Here is a 22,932-nt window from a genome sequence, read left to right as displayed (position 1 = left end):
TAATTTAAATTAATAAATTTTGAAAATATGTCCAGTCTCTCAAGTTCAAATGAAGGAGCTAAATATTAGTTATTAGTAGTTGTTTCTGAAATCTCTTTATCTTTTGACACAGCATTTAAAACGAACTATAAAGGAAGTGACTGTTCAATACTAGCTGCTTCATTTTGCATTTTAAATGAACGTAAAACAATGAAAATCACTGTGTTGCTACCAATACTTATGCAGTAAGACTCACCACTTTCTTTCAGAAACCTCATGGGAGAGACCGTGGGTCGTAAAGGGAAGCCAATGTTGGTGATGGAGAAGGCATATGAGTCCAACACTCTGTTGCAAAAACATAAAGTTAGAGCTTTGAGTGATTTAATAGTCCTTATTTTGAAATGCAAACTTTCAAGACTAATCTTATAGTATTAGATACTAATCATGGGGCAAAAACTGGTCTCCTATCAACAGAGACAACACCTGTTGCCCTGCAGAGTCAAATACACATCGTAGGCCCTCTATAAATACTTATTATTCAGTGAAGACAAAATAATACCAAATATTTTGCTGGCTTTGAGCATGTATAACAAATACGAACATTTGCTTTCTGAATGAAAAAAATCTTACAAAAATAAGAGAAATGAACATGCATCATATTTATTTCATCTGTTTTGTAAAAGATTTTAAAGTAACATGCTTTCCTATTATGACTTGGAGAGCTTCAACCAAGTTAAAGCCATATAATATGTAGAAACTTTAGAAAATATAAATAAGCAAAAAGAAGAAAATAAATTCCCCCAATTCATTATCCTGCAAACCTTAAATATTTCCTGTCACCCAGGCACTATTTTAAACCCTTTATATGTCTCATCACATTTAATCCTCACAACAAATGTCTGGGTATTTACTATTATTATACTTACTTTATAAATGAAGAAACTAAGATATTTAGGGATTAAGTAGTATACAGTTCATATTATTCCAGCTTCTTATTACTACTGTACACCATTTGTCATGATTAACATGTACAAACACAGTCTGTACCTTTTCTATGTTTATGTATACATAAATGTACTTAACTTTTTGGCTTATCTTTGCATTTTATAGCTGAATATCTTTCTTTATAAATGTACAAAAATGTGCATTGTTATTTTGGACCATAACATAGCATTCCATTGCATGGATTTAACATGCTGATGGTTTATTTGCCAATCTTCTGTTGCTGAATATTTGAATTGCTACCTTTTTTTTGTTATTTACACAATGATAAAAATCTTTGAGAATTCATATTTATGTGCATGTCCAATTATTTTCTCTTTTATTATTAATGCAAATGCCTAGAAATGAAATTGCTAATTCTAATGTTAGAGAAATATTTAGAATTTTAAGATACTTTGCCCATCAAAAAGTAGGGTCTATTAGGAAAGAAAGTGTGACTGTCCTGTTCAAAGTTTTACATTAGGCACACAGAAAGCACTCTATAAATAGTAAATAAATGACTGATTTATAAGATCCATTAGTCTAGCTGTCATTCACATGGTCATGCTCTTGCAGGTAGCCAAATAATTGAGGTATCTCAATATGATAAAATCATACTGCCAAGGGGAAGTATGAGAGGCTTAAGGATTCAGGCAGATTTGCACAACTCCATTTGAAATTCTAGAATTTACTTATATGTCACCAAGAATTGTGCCAAGATACACTGATAAGTTATACTTTATTTTACTTTCCTCTATCTGATCCATGGTTAAATATTATATAAATCTCCAACTTGAACTCTTAATAGCATTTTAAATGATTCCTTATTAATGAAAGTGGACCACCATTCATCCACTTAAGCAAAATATTTTACAAACATTAAGGTGAAATGGCAGAGTCATTTTAACACAGATGTGAAATGTCATGAGGGATTCTATCATTATTTTATAATATCTCATTCTGTTATTAAATTGATCAGAATAACCTAAATACAAATTGTTGTGTAACACATAGGAAACTCCCATGGGTCACAAAACTAGGGGAAGAAGTCTGGGCTCTCCTGCCTGAACCACAGAATGCATTTACAGAAACACAGCTTTCATACCTCCAAATGCACCAAATATATGCAAATATTACCAAATATTATCACCAAATATTAAAAATCCACTCTAATAAATGACTAAATAATAAATGAATTTCCTTGATGGAAAATTAACATTTAGAATACACTCAAAATTATCATTATTGTCATGAAGAGTTAATATATGATAATCTTTGAAGTTAAAAATCAAAGGTACATTGAAGAACTTCACTTCCTTAAAGTTAACTTTGACAATGCAGAAATATTCAATTTTGTTTTTCCTCTGCAGTTCAATCATAGAGCGATATGGGGCAGGGGGCAGGGAGAGAAATCAGACATTTATAAGATTCTATCACATTTCTTCATATGCTGTCCAAGGAAATTCCTTTTGTTTGGCCAATATTTTTATGGTCTAAGAATATTGGGTCATGTTAAGAATTAGTATCTTCCAAGGCCTCTTCAGGGGAATTTTAAGTAGCTTATACACAACTTCTTTCACAGGGGTCTAATTGTCTTGAACAGAACCTTCTGAGAGCTTCACAAAGAGTTGGCCAGTTCATGCTAATTAGCCCTAGAGCCCTCCCTGCATTGTTAGCTATCCCACCTGATTCTCGATTGACTCTATTTTCCTTTCTGTTACTTATATTCTCATTGCTAAGTTTCCTTATCTCGATTATGCAGTGAACTAGATTTCAATAAAAAATTCAGTCTAATGACATTTATCTGTCTAATTAAGCACGGGTTTTCTAAAACCCTGAGTCACCATGTCCCAGAACACTTATTTGTCTTTTCTTCTGCATTCCTGTCACATTTCTAATATTAATGAAATGGAGCTAAAGGCTATGGTAGGAAACAAGTTATTGCTGTAAAGTAGCTATAAAGACAAGGCAGCTCAGGTGGATAGAAGTTCAGGCTTTATGTACCCCTGGCTGTCACTGAAAGTACATGTATTTGCTCTTTTTAATTTCAAAGGGTGTTGATCGTCCTCATTAAGCAAGACAGGTTTTCATTTAAAAAAAAAGAAAGGAGAGGAGACGTTAGATTGTAGAGAGACCTCTATCTTCTACCAGTCGCAGAAAAAATAATTGTTTGGCAAATATTTAACTCTATTAAGACAGACATACTGAAAGATATTATATTTGATCAGATTTACTAATAAGTTTCCACTTGTCCCTAGGTCATTATTATTCTTCTTCCTTGGATTACCAGGTCCATCTAGATAGACCGAAAATGGCGGGTTTTCAAATTAACTTTTCTAGCTATTAAAAGCTTATTTGAAATTCTAAACTATTTTGGTTAAGTTGCTATATTAATTGCTCTTTTAACAGCTACCACTCCACTAAACCAATCTGGGTCTTGGGTTAAATTAAGTAAAGGCAGAAAGGAAATTTTTATAAACTGGTAAATTACCAATACAATCATTTCTTTTCCTTTGCATTTCATATCTTCCCCTACTATGGATAAAACCAAACTCTTGGTATTAAAACTCTACATATATTCCACTCTTCCAAATTCAATTATCGTATGACACTTAAGCCAAGAAAGTGGTTACTTCTGAGCATGAATCTTCTAATGTTAAGCACGATTTGTAGCATTAATGTTGGAAAGTCAATGACATTCTGTATAGCCATGGCAACATTTTCTCAAATTTCTCTTATTTATAATTGTGCAATTACCCCAAATTTCTGACCATGTTATAATAATGAATTAATGTAAAACAAGGCACTGAAAAAATACATGTTAACAGAGCAGTATTTACATTCTACAAGTATAAATATTCCTACAAAAAATGCTGATGGGTCTTTAGAGGATCTATCTATAGCTTTAGGGCCAACAGTTACAAACACAATTGTAAAATTATCTTGAAGAGGATGATGCTATTTAGTGGAATAATTTAACAAATTAACTGACCCATCTCCCCACACCTTTGGAAAGCAGAAGCGATGCTCAAAATTCCTGCCTTCCAACTCCGTTCTGTAGGATCAGCCTCATCTTTAGTTAGAAAAAAAGATTCTTTAAATTATTAAATTAAAAAAGAAAAATTATAACTTAAGTCTGCTCCATTATTGCTACAGATAAGTTATTAAAATCCCAAACTTATGTAATATTATCATAAAATATGGCATTTTTCTTGAGAAAGCTAGAAATTGGATTTGAGCTTATGCACTGTAAAACCCAGATGGTTTGCTTAACTACTCAGACATCTTCCAGTTCAAAAGTTAATTGAACTGAGAACTGAAATTTCGATAATTGATATGCTTTGAGGGACTCAAGCTGAAGGATAAATTAGCCTTATGCATGGGGTGTTAATAGCCTTGAGAAACCACAGCAATTGGTCAGAAAATGTTGTCCACATAGAAAATATATTTTTTTTTTCTATAGGTTAGCTTATTGTACATTACCTGGACTTCTTCTTATGGTACTGTTGCTTTTCTTTCTCCATTTTTTTACTCACTGATTCAATATTAGTCACTATTTTACCCAGTTTAACTTGTTCTGAAATTTTAAAAAACAAAGCTTTAATTGTATACTCTTAGTTTTCAAGTTATAAGTGCATTTTCCAAATTAAATTGCAAATCACAGACTTTTTAATAACAAGAATTAGAATATTTTTTTCAAAAAAACTACTAACACAAAGGTACTCTGAAAACACATTTGAGTGGTTTTTCTTTACCCCATGCTCCTCAGATATTTTGCAATTACTAAAATTTAGGACCAAAAGTATAGAGTAAATGAACTGCATATATCAAGGAGAAGATAGCTCCCAGAGAAATGTCTGCAAAAACACAGCACATACCAATGAGTACAAACAGCCTCATTCACACACATCAGCACTATTATCATCCCTATCATCATAAAGCTTAGTTTTTATAGGAGAGTCTGCTATTTTAAAATAATTTAGCGATCATTAGTTAATGTAAATAGGAACACAGAGTACTCCAGAAAATTCGTCCATTCGATAGAAAGACTGAATGCCAGAAAAGGCAAAGGTTCTGCTTTAAAAAAGGAAAAAAAAAAAGTCTAGTTCTTAGAGTCTGAAGAGACATAAATATTTTTTTAAAATACCTATTACTTTCTATTTTTGTACAGGTAATGAGACTAACATATAGTTTGAAACATTACAACAAAATATTGTTGTTTATCAAGCACCTGCTAGCTACTAGCTCAGGTATATTAAAGATATATTATAGATACATAGAACATATGAAATGAAACCCTCTGTTTGAGAATTATTTACAAACCAATGGTGTCTCAATGCTACAGATAGAAAAGCACAGTTGACTGCATTATGTAATTTAGATTTAAAACATATAGAACATTAAAATTTTGTAGAAATAGAAAACACAACATTAATAATTGTTGACTCTTACCAGGTGTGCTAGCATTTCCTATGTATCATCTTACAGTTAAGCTTCATAACTATTTTTGTTTTGTTTTGTTTTTTAGCAAAGTACTGTGAGTATTTCCTTTCATATATAAGGAAAACAGATTACCCAAGATCCTATAAGTCTAAAGGTACAGAACCCAGGCGTGAACCTGGATGCCTCTGGCTGTAGGTTCACACTTCATCACTCTGCCCTCCTGCACCGACCACCCTCCCCACCCCCAGAGTTCATGGGGACTCGTGTACCTAATCGGGGAAAGAGAATAATTTCTGCCTTGCTTATTTTGGAAGGTGGCTATAGAGCTCAAAAGATGTACTTTATGTAAAGACACATGATAGGCTGAGAAATATCAAATTAAGGTGAAGTAGAAAAAGAATTTATAAGTTTGAGTCTTAAAAAAAATCTTTTGAAAACATTTACCATATGCCTAGTATGCTAATTGCTGTATATGGATTATATTTTATTCTCACAACCACCACATAAATAAGGTACTATTTTTATCTCTATTTTACAGATGAGGACACCGAAGCAGAAAAATAGAAGTTAACTTTCTCAAGATTATATAGCAAGCAACAGGCAGAGTCAGTCTTCAAATAAAGGCAGGCCATCCCTGAAGCTTGCATTCTTAATCCCGATGACACTCAATATGCGTATTTGTTTGTTTGTTTAAGGAATATTTACTTAGTAAAAATAACTATGCTAACTTCTAGAGAGTGTTATACTCCGCCTCCATCATTATTCTTTTTGATGCTCATAATGCCAAAACTGGCCAGTCAGCCCCTGTACCATTTTGACATATCTCCATTATTTTTGAACACTCCTTTCTTTCTGCCACAATAAGAGTTCTAGGCTTGCTTTGTCCTGTCCTTGTCCCAGAGCTAGAATCAGGTCTTCAAGAAGTGGTGGTTATTATCACTTCTAAAATTACCTTTCTTCCCATTCTCTAGTGTTTCCAAATCAGTAGATTCTAGCTAGATTTATGTTAAAAATTCTCAATATTCTCTCCAGAGCTCTTAATCTTTCATATGTTCCATCTCTTTGTGTTTTATAAATTTCTTAAGACACTGTTTCTAGTTTACTAATTCTATCATCAGCTCCATTAAGTCTGTATTTAAAATTTATTAAATTTCTTATTTAAATTATTATATATTTATTTCTGGAAGTTCCTTTGGTTCTTTATTAAATTTTCCTGAACATTTTTATAGTATCTAGTTTATTCATAAATATATATTTTTTACTTTTACTTTTTAAATATATTAAGCATACATCTATATCAGAAAACTCTAATGTCTATGGTCTTTGTAAATCTAATTTCATTTTGGGGAAGCTGAATTGCTTAAATCTTTCACTCACAATAGCTAATTTCTTTTTGACTTCTTTAAAATTGTAAAGTCATATTCCATAAGAATAAGAATTATTTGCAAGCTGGGATTAAGATCTATTCCTCAAGAAATAATTTGTTTTTCCTCCAGGCAGTTGAGAAAACTTTCAACTCATAATAACATTAAACTAATTTCCCACTTAGAGATTTCTGACACACCAGTAATATGGATCCTTGTGGTTATTAATTATAAAAAGAAATTTCTTTTTTTTTTCTTCTCTCAGAGCCAAGGCTGACATACTCAGGTTTCTTTGCCACGTCTTTACAAAGCAATTCTTTATATTTTTCTGGTTTAGTCTTTCATTGATGTCATTAGCTTTTGAGGGGACTCAGATTTGGAGAGTTTCAGACCTGATTTCCTATCTTGAATGTGTAAGGTCCAGTGAAAAATGAAAACTCAAGGCCACTAGAAATATGCAGAAACTTCCAGAAAGAGAAGCTGGGCTCTGCTCTGAGTCTTTCTTTAGATTTATTCTGTGTTTTCCATTTTGGATTTTCAGGTCTCTATAAAAATATGTTGAATGAAGGAATGCTTGAAATATTTTCCACTATTTTGCTAGTCATTCACAAGTCAAGACTCAACTCAGGGGACAATATTTGGTCTCAAAATTGAAACAATTTGCAACACTCATAATACCTAACACATTCATCAAATATTTGTCACATACATGAATTAATAAATAAAATATTTAACATCTCTTATTCAGTTACAAAACATTTTTAATATCACTACTTTATGTATGCTAGTGACATGGATTAATTTCTTTCAATTTTTTTTCTCAGATAGATATATATTCCTCCTTCAACTGACCCCAATTCTTCCTCACCCTTCATAAAGAACTCTTCTTTCTCCCCTTCTCCGCCCCACCCCAAAAAAACCTATAGTAGTTCTAAATCAGATGGCCAAAAGCAGTCTATCTTAAATATAATTGTTAAACTGAACCAATGTAAGTTATTAGGAAGAAGTTTTCTAGAATTTAGAGGAGTTGTTTAAAATATAGTTGGAATGCAATATTATATTAGTTTCAGGTGTACAATATAGTGATTCAGCATTTATATGCCTTACAATGTGACCACCATACTAAACCTAATAATCATCTGCCACAGTGCTAACTTATCACAATATTATTGACTATATTCCCCTTTACCTTTTTCACCTATTTCCACAAATCCCTCTCCTCTGGCCACCATCATTTTGATCTCTGTTTTATGAGTGTATTTTTCTTGTGTTTTATTTGTTTGTTTGCTTTGGGTTTTTAGATTCCACATTTAAGTTAAACCATATGGTATTTGTCTTTCTCTGTCTGACTTATTCCATTTAAGACCTGGAAGGTATTATGTTAAGTAGAATTTAGAATTTTAATAATTCAGCAATTGGATACCATACAAAGGAGTATGTTCCCTATTACAGGTATCTCCCAGGAGAGATTAGATAGGAACTTTCTAGAGAGCATTATAGACAGGAATTTATATCATGAAAATAGATGGGCTAGAAAAGCTTTAAGGTCTCTTCTACACAGAGAAAACATGTAAGTTCTTCATGGAGGTTAAATCCAGATCCTTTACATACAGAAAATGATATTTTAGAATTTGTAGGTTAAGTGATTATAAAATACTCTTTTCATCTTTTTCTCTTTTTTAAGACACACTATTTAAATTGTATTCAATTTCGTATGAATTACAACGAAATTTAAAACTTAATGTTTCCAATTTATAGACAGATTCATTAGTCAAGAATGACAGATTGCAATTTACTGACATTTCACATTCTAGTGTGTGGGCTGGCTAGATGTCAGATGATTTTCTACTGTTGGAATTTCCAGCACATGGTTGTTATATAGAATGCCAATTCCTCACTAGATTGTGAACTCTTTCATGGGCTCTTGAGGACAAGAATTGTGTTTTCATCTGTCATCCACTTATTCAATCATTCATTCAACAAATATTTACTGAATGCCTATAATATGACAGGTAGTCTGCTAGGCACCAGGGTTGTGAGAAATAACCTGGGAGTTATGAAGACTATATTCTAGGAAATAAAATTAACCAAATAATGAAATAATCATACAAATTCAGTAATTCCAGTTGCATTGCTATGAAAATTTATTTTCATTATCTAATAAATTTAAGAGAAGGAATGAAACACAATTTTTAGCTGTTGTAATCAGGAGGCATTGTGGGACAATTTAGTGGAAAAATGGAAGTGGGAGCAAGATTTCACTAGTCTGAAGGAATAAAGTAGAGATAATCAGTGTAGACTCTTTCAAGAGGAATAGTTTGAAAGGAAGGAAAGAGATGAAATGATCACTATCAGAACATAAATTGGAAAAAAGATGTTTTTGTCTCAATACATTTTAAGATGGGAAAGCCTTTAGGATTCTTATATATTATCAGAAAAGTGAATGAAAATGGGGAGGGGGGCGGCGGACAAGGGGAAGGGAAGCAAATAACACATAATAAATAAGAGAGGTTCCTGGCAGAGAAGGGTAAGGGATAGAATAAAATTTTAGCCATGACCGAGAGAAAAGAGGTATTATCTTCTAAAAGCAAAAAGTAGATAAATTTTCAAGTGGCTGTTTATAAGTTTCCAGTGAGTTCACCACGAACACCTTTATTTTCTCCATGAAGTAGGATGTGAGGTCTTTCACTGAGAGAATGAAATAGAAGTTTGCTAAGGGTTTCCAGGAGAATGGCAAAGATTTGAAATAGTAAGAGAGGTGGATAAAAGACTGAACCAAGGTCAAATGAAAGGTTTTACCTTTGATTACCTCTTAATGCAGTGATCTTCATAGCTAACACTTAACAACAAAACAAAACCTTCTCTTGCTACTGTTCAATTTCTCTTCATTTTGTAGCAAAATGTTGACACTGGTTGTCTACAAGACTGTTTGCACTTCCTCACCGCATTTACTCGTCATTCCAGCACCCACAGTCATCACTCTGATCAAGGATACAATGACTCCCATGGCATCACACCTACTGGACAAATCTCTGTCTGCTTTGTATTGCGCCTTCAGCAATGCTCAATAACTACGGTGATTCTCTTGTAAAAGGATTATGTGACAATTTTCTCTTGGTTTTTCTTCTATGAAAACCAGGATGCTCATTTTCCATCTCCTTCGCCAACTCTCCCTCTTCTTTTAGACTTCTAAAGGATGACGTGCCTTGGGCCTATATCATAAGCTTTTTTAAATTAACTTCCCTTGCTCCTCAGGACATTTCATCCAGTTTCTTGGATAAATTATGTCCATATACCAATGATGTGAATTTTATTCTCCAACCTACACCTGTCCTTAAAATTTCAGACTCATGTATACAATCGTCTTACATGTGAACTTGCATGTTAATAAGTATGTCAAATATAATGTATTTAAAGAGACTCTTGATTTTCTTTTCCAAAAGCTATTCTTTCATGTCTTTCTCATGTCGGTAACTGACATCACCATATGGTTCAAACCAGAAACTCATTACTTATCACCAAAATAAATCTCAAATTTATCCATTTATTCCCATTTTCACTAATATCACAATTGCCGCAAAAATGCTACATAACAAACCAAACCAAAACTCAAAAACTGTGGCTACATTTCAATGATTTTCACAAATCTAAGCCTTTCCTCGGGTTTGCTAGTCCTGATCCATCTGACAGAAAAACACTGGTGTACATCCCTAGTCAACCAGTCTTAATCTTTCCCTTAAACAAAATTAAAACAGGTGTCTGGAGATGATTCTCCATGAATATTTTCATGTTTCTGCTTTGTCAGGGATTTCTAAGCAAGGAATTCTGGCACATGGGTTAAGGATATTTGAATAGCAAACAAGCCATTAAAATTATAGACCTCAGGAGAGATTTAGAGGCACCTTCCCTGGAGCCATTTATTTACATTCTGAAGAATAATAGACATAAGGACCTTCGTTTTACCTCCTCTTCCCAGAATGTATTTGCTCACATTTATAAAGCACTTGTTCTCCCTCCCCTCATTCTCATTCTTGTTTTCCCCATCTCTCTAGCCCTCCCTTCCCCTTAGCCTCTCCTCTCCTCTCTCTCTCCCTTTTCCTGCCCACTCTGGAGGGGAAAACAGGAAGGTGTATCAAAAGTCCTAAATAAACTCCAAAATTAACAATTTCAGAGTTCCTCTTCTGTAGTACTAACTTCCTGTATGTGTAGGTAACATCTGCCCTCACTGTGTTGCCCCAAAGGGAATCGAATCATAAGGAAAACTGAGGTAAGATGCTCTCTGAATAATTAAAAGTCTATCTCTGACCCAGAAACCTCATGCTTCTTATCAGAATAACTATGTATGGGTGGATGGACAGATAAATATGTACATAAATACATATATACATACATTCTTAAATATATAAAATTTAACATAAGAACTAGCACACTCCTTTTCTTTCATAGATGACCCACATGGAGGTGAATAAAGAACTGATTCCAGATGCTTGAGTCTTGTTTATCTGGCCCCTCATAGTTGCTTTCTAAACTTAAGCATTTTTGAGTTCTCACCCTCTTCTCTGGGCGACTCCTGATGTCTCAAATGCATTGCTTTTGTCGCCGCTCTGTAAGCCTAGCTCTGTCCCGTCACCACCCTCCACATCTGTTCTCCGTGATCCCCTAATACTGTGGAAGGAAGACCATTTTCTGCACTATTCTCCTCTAGCTCATAGCTGAGAACTTACAAAATCCTCTAATACTAACCATTCTGTTGACTATCTCTCAGGACAAGGGGTTTCAGAAATAACTTACTGAAAACACTTATTCCTCCTGGAAAAGTGTCATACCAGAGAGTGTGACGTACTTAACGGTGAGCAGCGAGGGCAACTGGGTCAACAGCCCGAGCTTGCTGCTCCACTTCTGGCCTTGGGTAAACCACTTAGCCTCTCTGAGCTGTAGTTTCCTCATTCTTAAAATTGGGGAATGAAACTTCTAAGCTTTATAAATTAGATTATAATATCTTAAATAAGTTATAAACTAACCACAGAAAGCACTGAGTTTATAAGGAAATAGGGAACTGTTGCTGTTATCATCAATATTTTCATCGTTTTTTTTTTTTGCTTTTCACTGAGATACAACATAAATTCATAAGCACTCGCTTTATGTAGCAGGGCTCCTGTAGTCACTAAAGACATCACTGGAACTCATCTTTCCTTTCCATTGTCTTTTCTAGAGAATCAAGGAAATTTGGTAATAACTCCAAATCCCTCTGAACATGCTTCCCAAAAGTGAGATATACAAATATCTAAACTGAGTTTCAGATGCAAGTAAACACATTAGGACACTCAAACCTCAAACATAGTCTCTGAATCAGATTTTGAGAACTCAGAGAACTCATTTGACCTTAGCTGTGGTACTGTCTGAAGAAACCTAGGAATGGAGCAATCCTCAGAGGTGGGTGACAGATACAAATGCAAATCAATCTAAAACTAAGTATATTCACATGTTATGGGGAGGAGGATACCAGCATTCGTGGAGAAGCCTGAAATAACCACAGCCCTTTATCAGAACCATTTAGTAATCTTGATATGTCGAGGAGGATTTTCATTTATAATTTTATTTCTCATCGCAGATATTCGTGGAGTGAGAAGGGTGCAATTATAAGGGCAGGGTTGCTAAACATAGAAGGTGGTAACTTTAAGGCATTAGAAGTGATTGCAAAGAAAGACTGTTTTTATTTATTAATTTTTTTGTAGCATTAATCATGTTACATCTTGCAATGGTGCTGTCATTTTTCTTGCGTGCACAGACTGAATTACTGAACAGTGCTATGCAATGTGTCTCACACGCTCTGGCACTTCCATTTCATACTTCACAGTTTTAGTGTCACTTTGAGGTTTGAAATGTTTCACAGTTATTTGCTATATGTGGGCGCCAAAAAAAAAAAAAAAGTCTATATCACTGAAAAAGATACTGTAAGAATATAGTTGGAATCAGATGGGAATTTCTGTCCCATTAACATTCAGAACTCTTTCAAGAATCAATTTATTTTTTATCGAAATCTAATTTATGTTTTATAGATGCATGGGTGTGTACTATTATTTTGCTCACCACATACAGTTCTTATAAAGTTAAATATAAACTTTTATTGATGTAGATAAGATTCCATAATTAGAATGAAATTGAAAACAGCATACATCTTTTCTAGCCTACAATTTCCCATATGCTCTAACATAACAAACCCAAAAGCCTCAATCCAATCACCTGATCTAATCCAGTATAAATATTGAGTGAATTTCTATGTATATATCTTGACAAATGGTTCAGTTTAATGTGTTAAAGTCAATCTATTTAAAGATAGAATGACTTAGATTTGCTATAAATATAATATGCATGCATTAAGATTGATCAGATATTGAACAATATATTGATCTACATCTACAAATAGTGACAGGCATTTTATCATCAATTTTTGTAAAGCATTAACAAAGATAACTTTCTATTTCTGACTATAAATTCTTACTGACGACCCCCTTGCTTCACGCAAACCCATAGTATTATGGCATTTGACCACCAAAACACTACATGTATTTTTTTATTGACATAATCTCTCCAGTAGCCGACCAAAAGTTAAATAAATAAATAATGATAAACATGTTAAGATGCAAAAATAAAGGAAGCTTTTCACACAAGAGCAGTATCTAGAATAAGCACCTGGCACAAATTAAGCATTAAGTAAAGATTTATAATCTTCCTCTCTTTGTCTTTCCAACTGCACAAGATGCCTCCTCAATTTTAAACGTCTGGTTTGTTTCATTACAAATAAAAACTGAGAGTCACTGGTAAGCATGAAGAGAAAGCAAAAAAAAAAAAAAAAAAAGCAACTAAGCAAATGCAGATGGAAATTCAAGTAGTGACATGTTTAGGTATGCTCTAGTTTTTAATATCTGAAATTATTTTCTACTGACACTTTAAAATAATTTTTTTCTGGTAGGAAGAGGGAATTTATGTTTACAATGTAACAGTCTGGAAGATTACTAGACAATAAGAGAGTAACTATTTCATCTAGCATTTAATAGAGAAACAAATAATAACTAATTATGCTGATATGTTGCCCCCACTACTAAAACTTCAAAGGGCCTACTCTGGTTTTAAATATTTCAACAGGCATCCAAGGTAATCCAGAAAGTGGGTGTGCAAAGGCAGGACCAACCTCCACAAAATGGACAATAGACACAAGAAAAGCTGATCAAGACAGAATGCTACATGGTCTGTTTTGTGTTCCCAACTTATAAACTCTAACTTGATAAGGACACATTAAAAATGAAAACTGTCTCTATTTATTACATTTTACATTCTCAACTTTCTCTTGCACACAATTACATGCTTAGCACAACCAAAAAAAAAAAAACTTTAAACACACAACTTCTTTATTGTTAAGATAAAAGTAAGCACTAGAAAGCAATAATGTTACACTATTAAAAAGGTTTTAACTTAATTTGGTTACTTATATTAGCTACTTGTGTGGGACATTTTGATATGGATTTGCCATAGTCCCAAAGTACCAAAACTTTATCAATCTCATGAAATTAACAAAAAATTCTCAAATTAACTGTAATTCATGTTACAGTTAACATTAACACTTCCCAGTGGTATGTTTAGAAGTGCATGGGGTGAGGAGGGGCGTGGAGGTAGAAGAAATGGATCATGAAATACATGCAAAACTTCATTACTATCATGACTTCCAAAAAAAGGTAGCAAGTGTTGGTTTAGACAGTAGGCCAAGGTCTCTATGATCTCTAAAGAGAGGATAGGGCCTTCAGTCAATTGTGTTTCATTTATATTTTAATTGGTTATAAACATGTTGCTCTGTTTATCCTTTCTCTTAGATGCTGTGGGTTAACAAAAGCTACAAAATGTTGCTCTGGGCCAACAATAGAATTAGTGAATACTACCTTATGCAGAATAGGAAGTTATTTTAATATTTAGAAAGTAATCGTTAGGAATATTTTTGTGAATGCCAAAGGCAAAATAAGTGTTAAAGAGAAAATTGGACTAATGGTCAACTGTGGAGTAGCTGAGACAGTTCTAATTAAAATGTTAAGAAATGAGAGAATTCATGAGATCTTAACATTCTCTAGAACCTTTTCTCTGTATCTCAACTCCACTCACTACTTTCTATAATAAGAATGCTTTCCTCATGTGTAAGCACAGAGAGGCATATTTTCAAATGTAAAAAGTTAGAGTCTCCAATTTTCCAATTTTTTTGCACACTACTATCACTATAAAAAATTGGGGGCAGGTGTTCTAATAAATATATAGTTGTTTATAAATTATATTCTACTTTATTAACATATCTTGTATAGTATACTATAATGTATAGTACATTATAAAATAAACAAAAATAGACATACAATTAGAAGATATAGAAAAAATATAAATAGGCTTCTTCTTAGATAATCAGATATCATCTTTCTCGACCCTTGGAGTAAGCATTCCCTGTGATGATACCAATGGATTAGATCAGTGTTGGCAAGCCATCATGGCCAGGGCCAAAGTCAGCCCATCTAGTACCTGTTTCTGTAAATAAAGTTTTATTGGAGCACAGCCATGCCCACATGTTCACTCATTGTCTGGCTGCTTTCGCCTTATAAAAGCAGAGATGTGACAGAGTCTATATAGCCCCCAAAGTGAAAATTATTTACTATATGACCCTTTACAGAAAAGTTTTTCCGACTCTCAGATTAAGATTAATTTCAAAGTGCCTAAGAAGGGATAGTTCTGCAGACAGCAATAAAACCGAGCATGTGAGATGGAGGGAAAGGAAAAAGGCAGAAGCAACAAATCAGCTAGTGATGCCAACCAAGTTGCAAAACAGGCGTAGGACAGGAACTGCCTAGCAGGATAAAACTATTACAGGCTGACTACAATATTGTGGAGTATGAGAACAGAACTTAAATCCTGGAGAAAATGAAACAGAAATCAAAAGGCACAGAGGCCCATAGGTTGTTAGTTGGTTTGTTTTTTAACTGAAATTTCTCATGACATCTCAGTCAGAGGATAGATATTTCTCTCCACATCAGCATATCTTTAGTTGGCATACTTTTTATATTTATTTCAGTACTTTCCTTAAATCAAAAAAGAGGCCTAGGAAATATTTAAGATATCAATGGGCAAAAATTATTTAACATGAAAAATGAATAGCACAGACTCCATCTCAGTAACTCTCTCTCAAACACACACATGCACAAACACAGAATTCTAGTATGGGTACCCTCTAGCAAATATAATAATATTCTTTTTAGATATGACAGAGGGTTTGCTTAAATATGCTACTAAAAATAATTGGAATGTGGAGAGTCGAGGCTGTCAAGTCTCCAATAATCTCTCTTTTTTTCTGAACTTTTATTATACTTAAAAGTCAATACCAAAGATGCTAGCATTTAGTTATTCTCCAATATTAGTTTTGACTTTTTCGAGTGGAGAGACGAGAAATTAATAAAAGTGTCTGGTACATTTTTATATGCCTCATGTCAACTGGCATGGGCATGTGGTAATATGCTCAATAAACAATTATTGATATCTGAGAGGTTATCTGCAAAATTAGTGACTACTACTTTATGCAGAATAAAATGTTATTTTTATTCTGTTGTTGCATGTCAGATTTGACTTTCCCATTGCTTTTTATTACAAAATTGAATATTCTTTAAAAAAGTTTCAAGATGAAATAGAAGAAAACAGGACTAGGAGTTTGTAAATTTGGTTCCAGTCACCACTGATGGACAAACTAGCTTTACTGATGCGTAAATCACTGAATCTCCTGTTTCTCTTTCAGCATAATGATGAGTTAGAGCAATTGACAGCTAATATCCTATTTAGCTCTAAAAGCCTATGTGACAAAATCACATTAAGGGTATATCGAATCTTTTTAAACTATGTTATATGAGTCAGAGATTGCAAAATGGCGGCTGGAGGGCCAAATCCAGAGGCAGACACACAGATTTGGGAGGAATACAATGTTCAAGAAATGTTGAATCAATGTGTGTCTGCGTGGTGTACTTTCTCTAGTTTTACACAGACGTCATTCTTCTCATTGATGACACTAGCGATTGCAAAGTTATCTGCTGATCTTAGATTAGCATTTAAATTTGTAACTCATGATTTAAAGGAATTATAATTCTATTGTAATTTCAATACCTAGATTGATTATCTTGTACATGAAAAACAGAAGTGCTATTGTTACTAAACAGAACTTTAGGATACATGAGACGGTACTAAGGTGCTACCAATATCCTTGAAGTCCTTTTCTTTCAGAATGCAATGTAGTGCAGTGACAAAAATCACTGAATTTTAGATTTAAAAAAAAACACACACACAAGAAAACTTGGGTTCTGGTCTTCTCTTTACTGCTAATAAGACCTTTGACCTTTGATGGCAATTCACTGAGGCTCTCTAGACCTCTGCTTCCTTATTCGTAAAATGGAAATGGGTGGTTAAACTAAATTGTTTCTGATGTGCATTTTATCTCTACAACTCGGCAATCTATGACAACAGGCAATTTCATTGTTTTGACCCTATTTCATAGAACTCTGTGACAGCTACAGGCCTTTAGAAAAACCAGACGTATTTAAGCTAAAGTGAGGAAAAGATATAGGAACACATTAGACCAACAGAATCAAAATGTAGCATTAGATGAGCAAAAGGAGTGCCCATTTCCTGAAATGTGCAAAGCACTAAATTAAATAACGGAAAAGCCCGAACTAAAACAGAGCCAACAGGGACTTAAAATTCTTTAGCAGTGATGCAAAAGTCTAATGGTAATAACATTAGACTATGAATTTAAAACGTCGTGTTGCGGTGCCTGCTGTGTCATTTATTTGTGTTTTTAGTTTCTTATTTAACCACATTGAGCCTCAAATTCTTTATTTGCTAAAAAGAGGGAATAACAATGCTCTGAAACTACAAATATATGTGCATAGAGTTTATGCATTTACACTTATTATTTATGCATAGGCACTTAGGGTTTGGAAGATGATTGTCATGAGTTCCTTACTGCTGAAGAGGCAATGCACAATGGGTCCTGAAGCCCCCCTGACAATGGTATCGGTTCCACAAATGCCAGGCTCTGGTCGCTCTTTGCTCTTTACTCAGTCTGTTTTTCAGGGTTGTCTTTGCAGTGAGCAACCTTGAGAAGTAAAGTAACGGCACCACCTCATGCCTCATCTCATCCAAGACAAAGAGCACACTTACTCTAAAAACCATCTATTTCCCAAGCTCAAATCTCTCAGCCGTAACACAAACCCACTACACACATAGGATGCCCCTGAGCCTTTCCACATGGCCCCCATGGGACGTGGAACAAAGAGAACTGACAGGGACATAAAGCTCAGCCTGCATGCTACCCAGTGAGTAATGAAGTCCTTGTCTCTGACAGGTCCTACTCTGTGTCTTCTGCTTGCAACCACAAAACTGTGGTAGGCTAGCTTTATAGCTTGTTCATAGGGGGAAATCCCAGACCCTTCACAGGCCCTGTGAAGATGCTTAGTATATGTATGATTGCTCATGAAAGCCATTTTGGGTATCTCATGTATTTCATTACCTTTTCTTAGTAGAAATCAAAGATAAGTGCCTTACCTATTCTTAGTAGAATAAATAGTCCTATATTTTAATCTAGAACCAGGAAAAGAATTCGTGGGGTGTTTGTGATCCTCTTTCTTCCTGGTTCTCACAAATTGTCATCTGTTAATCAGTTCACCACACTTCCATCAGCATCCAATCCTGCCAACCACTCAACATTACTGATGACAAATGCCAGCACCTCACCTCTTTTTTCTTTCCCACATTCAAAGCTAAAATCCTATGGCCTCTCTACTAAGGTTCTCAATCTTAGATCTGCCACACTAATATAAAGCAAGTTATTACAATATTATCTAGGACCAAAACCCAAAATATGTTTTCTTTGTGAAAACTTTGCAAATGATACTTCTGTGTCTTAATTGCATTTAAAATTGTTACAGAAAATAAGTAGAGCTGAAAAGACCGTAAAATTGCTTAGGATTGCAGACGAAACTTGGGAGATTTAAGTGCCACCTCCAGTATATTTTGTCAGAATGTAAATATAATTGCAGGTGCTTAGAAAAAAGAGATAAGTACAACAATAAAAATCTTACAAGCTGAACGCCAGGAAAGCAATAACACTTCTATTATAAGCCATTTTATGTGATAATTGCCTTTTGAGAAATAGGGATAGGGATATTATCACTAACAGAAAGGCTTTAAAGAAATGCAAATTCCTGATTAGGATCATTTTCAAATGAAGTAAACAGCTATTTGTAAATGATTACTTCTTTCTTTGTTTTCTCACCAGCTCTTAGCTCTCCTCACATTTCGTACCATTATTTGTCTTAGGTAAAATATCTCAAACATCTTGACATTCTTTCTCACCTCGAATTAGGAGTCATATTTTTCCCATGCCTAAGTCTATGTGAAAGGACAAAGGATGTTCACCAAACCATGTTGTTTGTCCTCCAGTGGATTTGGCATTCTTTTTGTTGTTTACCCACGTAGACTTGCCAATGGTCTTAACCACCAGACAGAACATTTGCATCCAATCACAAAGCTCTGGACTGCAAAGCTGACCAGTTTTGTGACTCCTTGCAGAAGCAGAAACCAAGGTGAAATAGAGGATGGAAATTGGCCCAGCTTCTAATTAAGATACTTCTGCTAAAAACCCTATTTTATTATATTTGATGCCAACAATGTTTGTCACAGTTGTTCCCATAGCAATTTATTAAGAAGTTAATGTTTTATTAACTCTTTAAAACCAGAGGATACACTCGGGCACCAACATAGCTTGAACACATTCATGTAAAACTAGAACATTAGTTTTCAGGTAACCGCCAGGTACATGTATCATACTATTTTAGATTCCATACCAAATGTAATGTTTGAATATGATCTGTTGATTGAAGAGGAGAGAAATAAGGGAGGGAACACAGTGGATCCATTCATATTTCCAAGAAAATATTCTTTTTGCAAACATACTTTGTAACTGTTTTACACTGATAGACAATCATTAGCTTTTCTATATTAGCATATACATTCTCATGGGTCTTTCAATGAGTCATTAATAATGTGCCTAGTAGTTTATAGTTCACATCATGTTTTCACACCAAAATTTTATTTGGTCTTCCAGCAATAGAGTCCACAGGTATTTTTATCATCTCCATTCTCCAAAATAAGAAACTGAGGATCCAATATGTTAAATAATTTGGCCAGGATCATGTAGCAAGGGAAACAGAACTTGATTTTTTATTTTGGTTTCTAAATCTCAGCTTATTTCTCAAGCAGATGTAGAGGGTTTATCAAGTGTGACAAGTTTATTAGACTCCCATTATCATTCAGGTACAGACCATCATTCTGGACCATGTTCACAGTATGGATTCAAGGTGTTCTTGTTCCCCATCCTCTCCAGCCACAGAAGCTGCTCCTTTAAGCAGTGAAAATATTTCTTCATAGACAGGATGTTTATACCAGGGCTACAAACACAGGAACAAATCTAGGAAGATGTGAACTCCACTCTAGTTTCAAGAAAATAAAACTTGGAGGCCAACCAAAAAAGGAGTGCAGCTTCTAGTTACAGTGAAAATCAATACTTGAAAAACATTCTTTTTTCAAAGGAAAGAGTGACTCAAATCTGTAGATCTGGATGATTAAAATTTGTATAGGAAATAAATGATTAGAAAAGTCATATACTCATTTGATTTTACTGCTGATGAAATAAAACTTTTTTTAAGTATAATTATGCCTATAAGTAAATACAATCAGGTTTGAGCAAATTGAAGTTCCAGCTATTGTGATTTTTTTTTTATTTCAAAAGGCAAAAGCATGTGTATAAATTAAAATCAGGCTTTATTTAAAAGCCAGGCAAAGAAATGCTTAGGGCAGTATGAACCCAAGGCCTGGTAATTCTATCATTGGATTCTAGAATTGTAAACACATAGTGTAATTGCTAAATTCTAACTACTCATGTAATTTTATCTGAGAAACTGTCTAGGAACACAAACAATACCTTTATGGCCATTTTGGGGCAATTCATTATTGTTGGTCCAGTAGAGCAATCATTCCCTCATCTCTTTTCTACAGAAACAGTCGTTTCTTCCCCATATTCTTGTTGCTCTTCACATTCAAGGAAACCACCTTGCCCCAACTAATGAATGTGGTTATCATTTGAAAGGATTTTCTGGATAGATGTAGGAAGTCATCATTTTTCACAATAAAAAGGAAAAGAAAAAATAAGCAACTGCCAAAGCTCATTCCAAATTCTAACCTTTAAAATATCCATGTCACACTTGCTGTCTTTTCATTTTTAGTAGCAAAAATATATTCATTTCCTGGGATTTCTTGAGCACTCCGATCCATAGCACAATAGCTCCCCCTCAGATGTCATTTCTTTTCTGGTAAAATTTCTAAAATGCATCAGGTCTTTGTGGCTTTGGTCAGGCAGGAACATAAAAGCAGTAGCCATAGTCAAATAGTTCATTACTGATCCAGAAAAGCAATCGGTGGCGAACTACCTGGAGGCCACTGCTTCCTGGCATTCTCTGTCTTCACTCACAGGATGCCTCTGTGAGGACCTACTGAAAACACCAGTCACTTGGAAACAACTTTGAAAGACCCACGAAGGCATGTACTCGCCACATGACATAAATGACAACGGCATCGTTCTTGTTATTATCTAAGAATGAGGTTGGACCCTTTAAATGATACTTTTTTTCCCCTGAAAAATTATAGTTCTTCATGAAAATAGAACAGCCTCTCACAGCAGCAAGGATTAGATCAGTTTTATGAGGCCCAGTGAGATATAGAGAAGAAAAGGGACTTGCTCGAGGTACACAATAATTTAAGAAAAGATTTAGTACCACTTCCACATGCTCAGAGCACTTGGAAGAGCCTCATTCCTCCAAGCACCCTGAAGTGCTCCTAACGCCGCTGAGAAAAAGGAAGTAGCATCCTGCATGGGTGGAAAGAGTGCCAGCTTTAGAGTTAAAAAGACCTTAAATCCTGGTCCTGCCATTTACTCTCCATGACAGCAAGTTGGGCATGTCTCTCTCTGAGCCTGGTTTCCTTACATGTAGAATGCCACCAACAATCTCTCTATCTTGTAAGACTTTGGATAACGTAGTTTAACATGCTGCCTAATAAGTAGTAGATGTTCAATATGTGCTTTTTTTTTTTTTTTGCTCCTCTATGCTATTCTCCATTAATTGACTTCCAATAGGACAGCAGAAGCATTTTCAGTTTCTTAAAATCAAAAATCTGCTTGTAGAGCTGTATAGAGATTTCCAAACTTTCACTGAGAAATAAAAGAAAAAAAAGAAAAAAAGTAAAGGTCATTTATTTACAGAGCTATGACCATGTATCTCAGCCTATTTTTGAATTCTACTTAACAGCCAGGCTTAGTGGCTTAGTGTAGCTGGAAACCAAGAACTTAAATAGAAACTACCATCGACTCAATCACATGTTAAGTACTTATGAGTACCTATTAAACGTGCGATGATTACATGTTATATGTCTTCATAAATGTCTCTACAGTGACTACATGTAGTGTTGTTTGTTTTTTAATTCATCCTTAGTATAGTCAGAATGCTCACTAAACTTTTGGAATGGTTAAAAAATAAAATGTCTCTAAACTAATGTTTTGATTCATTAAGTGCACTGGGATCAAAACCAGATGGATTTGGCAACAGGCTTGTTCCCCTGGTTCTCAGGCTGCTTCAGAGCAGTGCCAGCTCAGAGAGGGGATGATCAATGTCACACATTCCACACTTCAGGCACTAATAGATCCTTGGCTCCAGGTTTCCCAGTGTTCGGAGAGAATGCCAGAACACACATGCTGTGACAGAATCATTTTAGATGCATCCATGCAGGCCAGAAAAATGAGTAACTGCCTTGGGCACTGAATAGCTCAGGCAACAGCTGTTTTACACCGGACAGTAATTATAATTGATCTCTTTATTCTGTACAGTAACCATCACAGTACACACACACACACATACACACACACATGCACACACAGAGTCTTCTTAAGGAGTAACACAGAGATCAACACCTTATAACAAAGTGTCCACTCAATGGTACATGAAATAGTTCAAAAAGCTAATTAGGCTTTAAACTTAATTAGTGA

General features: G+C 34.5%; 1 protein-coding gene across 1 annotated transcript in view; it reads right to left on the bottom strand.

Moving 5' to 3' along the window:
- Positions 1-22,932, bottom strand: part of LOC120613179 (IQ domain-containing protein M-like) — a 144,442-nt gene that overhangs the window by 22,689 nt on the left and 98,821 nt on the right. The window contains exons 4-5 of the mRNA XM_039875771.1: positions 4,444-4,537; positions 236-324 (exon numbers count right to left, since the gene is read on the bottom strand). Coding sequence (XP_039731705.1) covers positions 236-324; positions 4,444-4,537 — 183 coding nt within the window. The remainder of the gene's footprint in view (positions 1-235; positions 325-4,443; positions 4,538-22,932) is intronic.

Source organism: Pteropus medius, unplaced genomic scaffold (genome assembly GCF_902729225.1).
Source record: "Pteropus medius unplaced genomic scaffold, Ma_sr-lr_union100, whole genome shotgun sequence".
NCBI lineage: Eukaryota > Metazoa > Chordata > Mammalia > Chiroptera > Pteropodidae > Pteropus > Pteropus medius.
The sequence above is the reverse complement of the archived record's forward strand: the minus strand, read 5'-3'. Positions and strand labels throughout refer to the sequence as shown.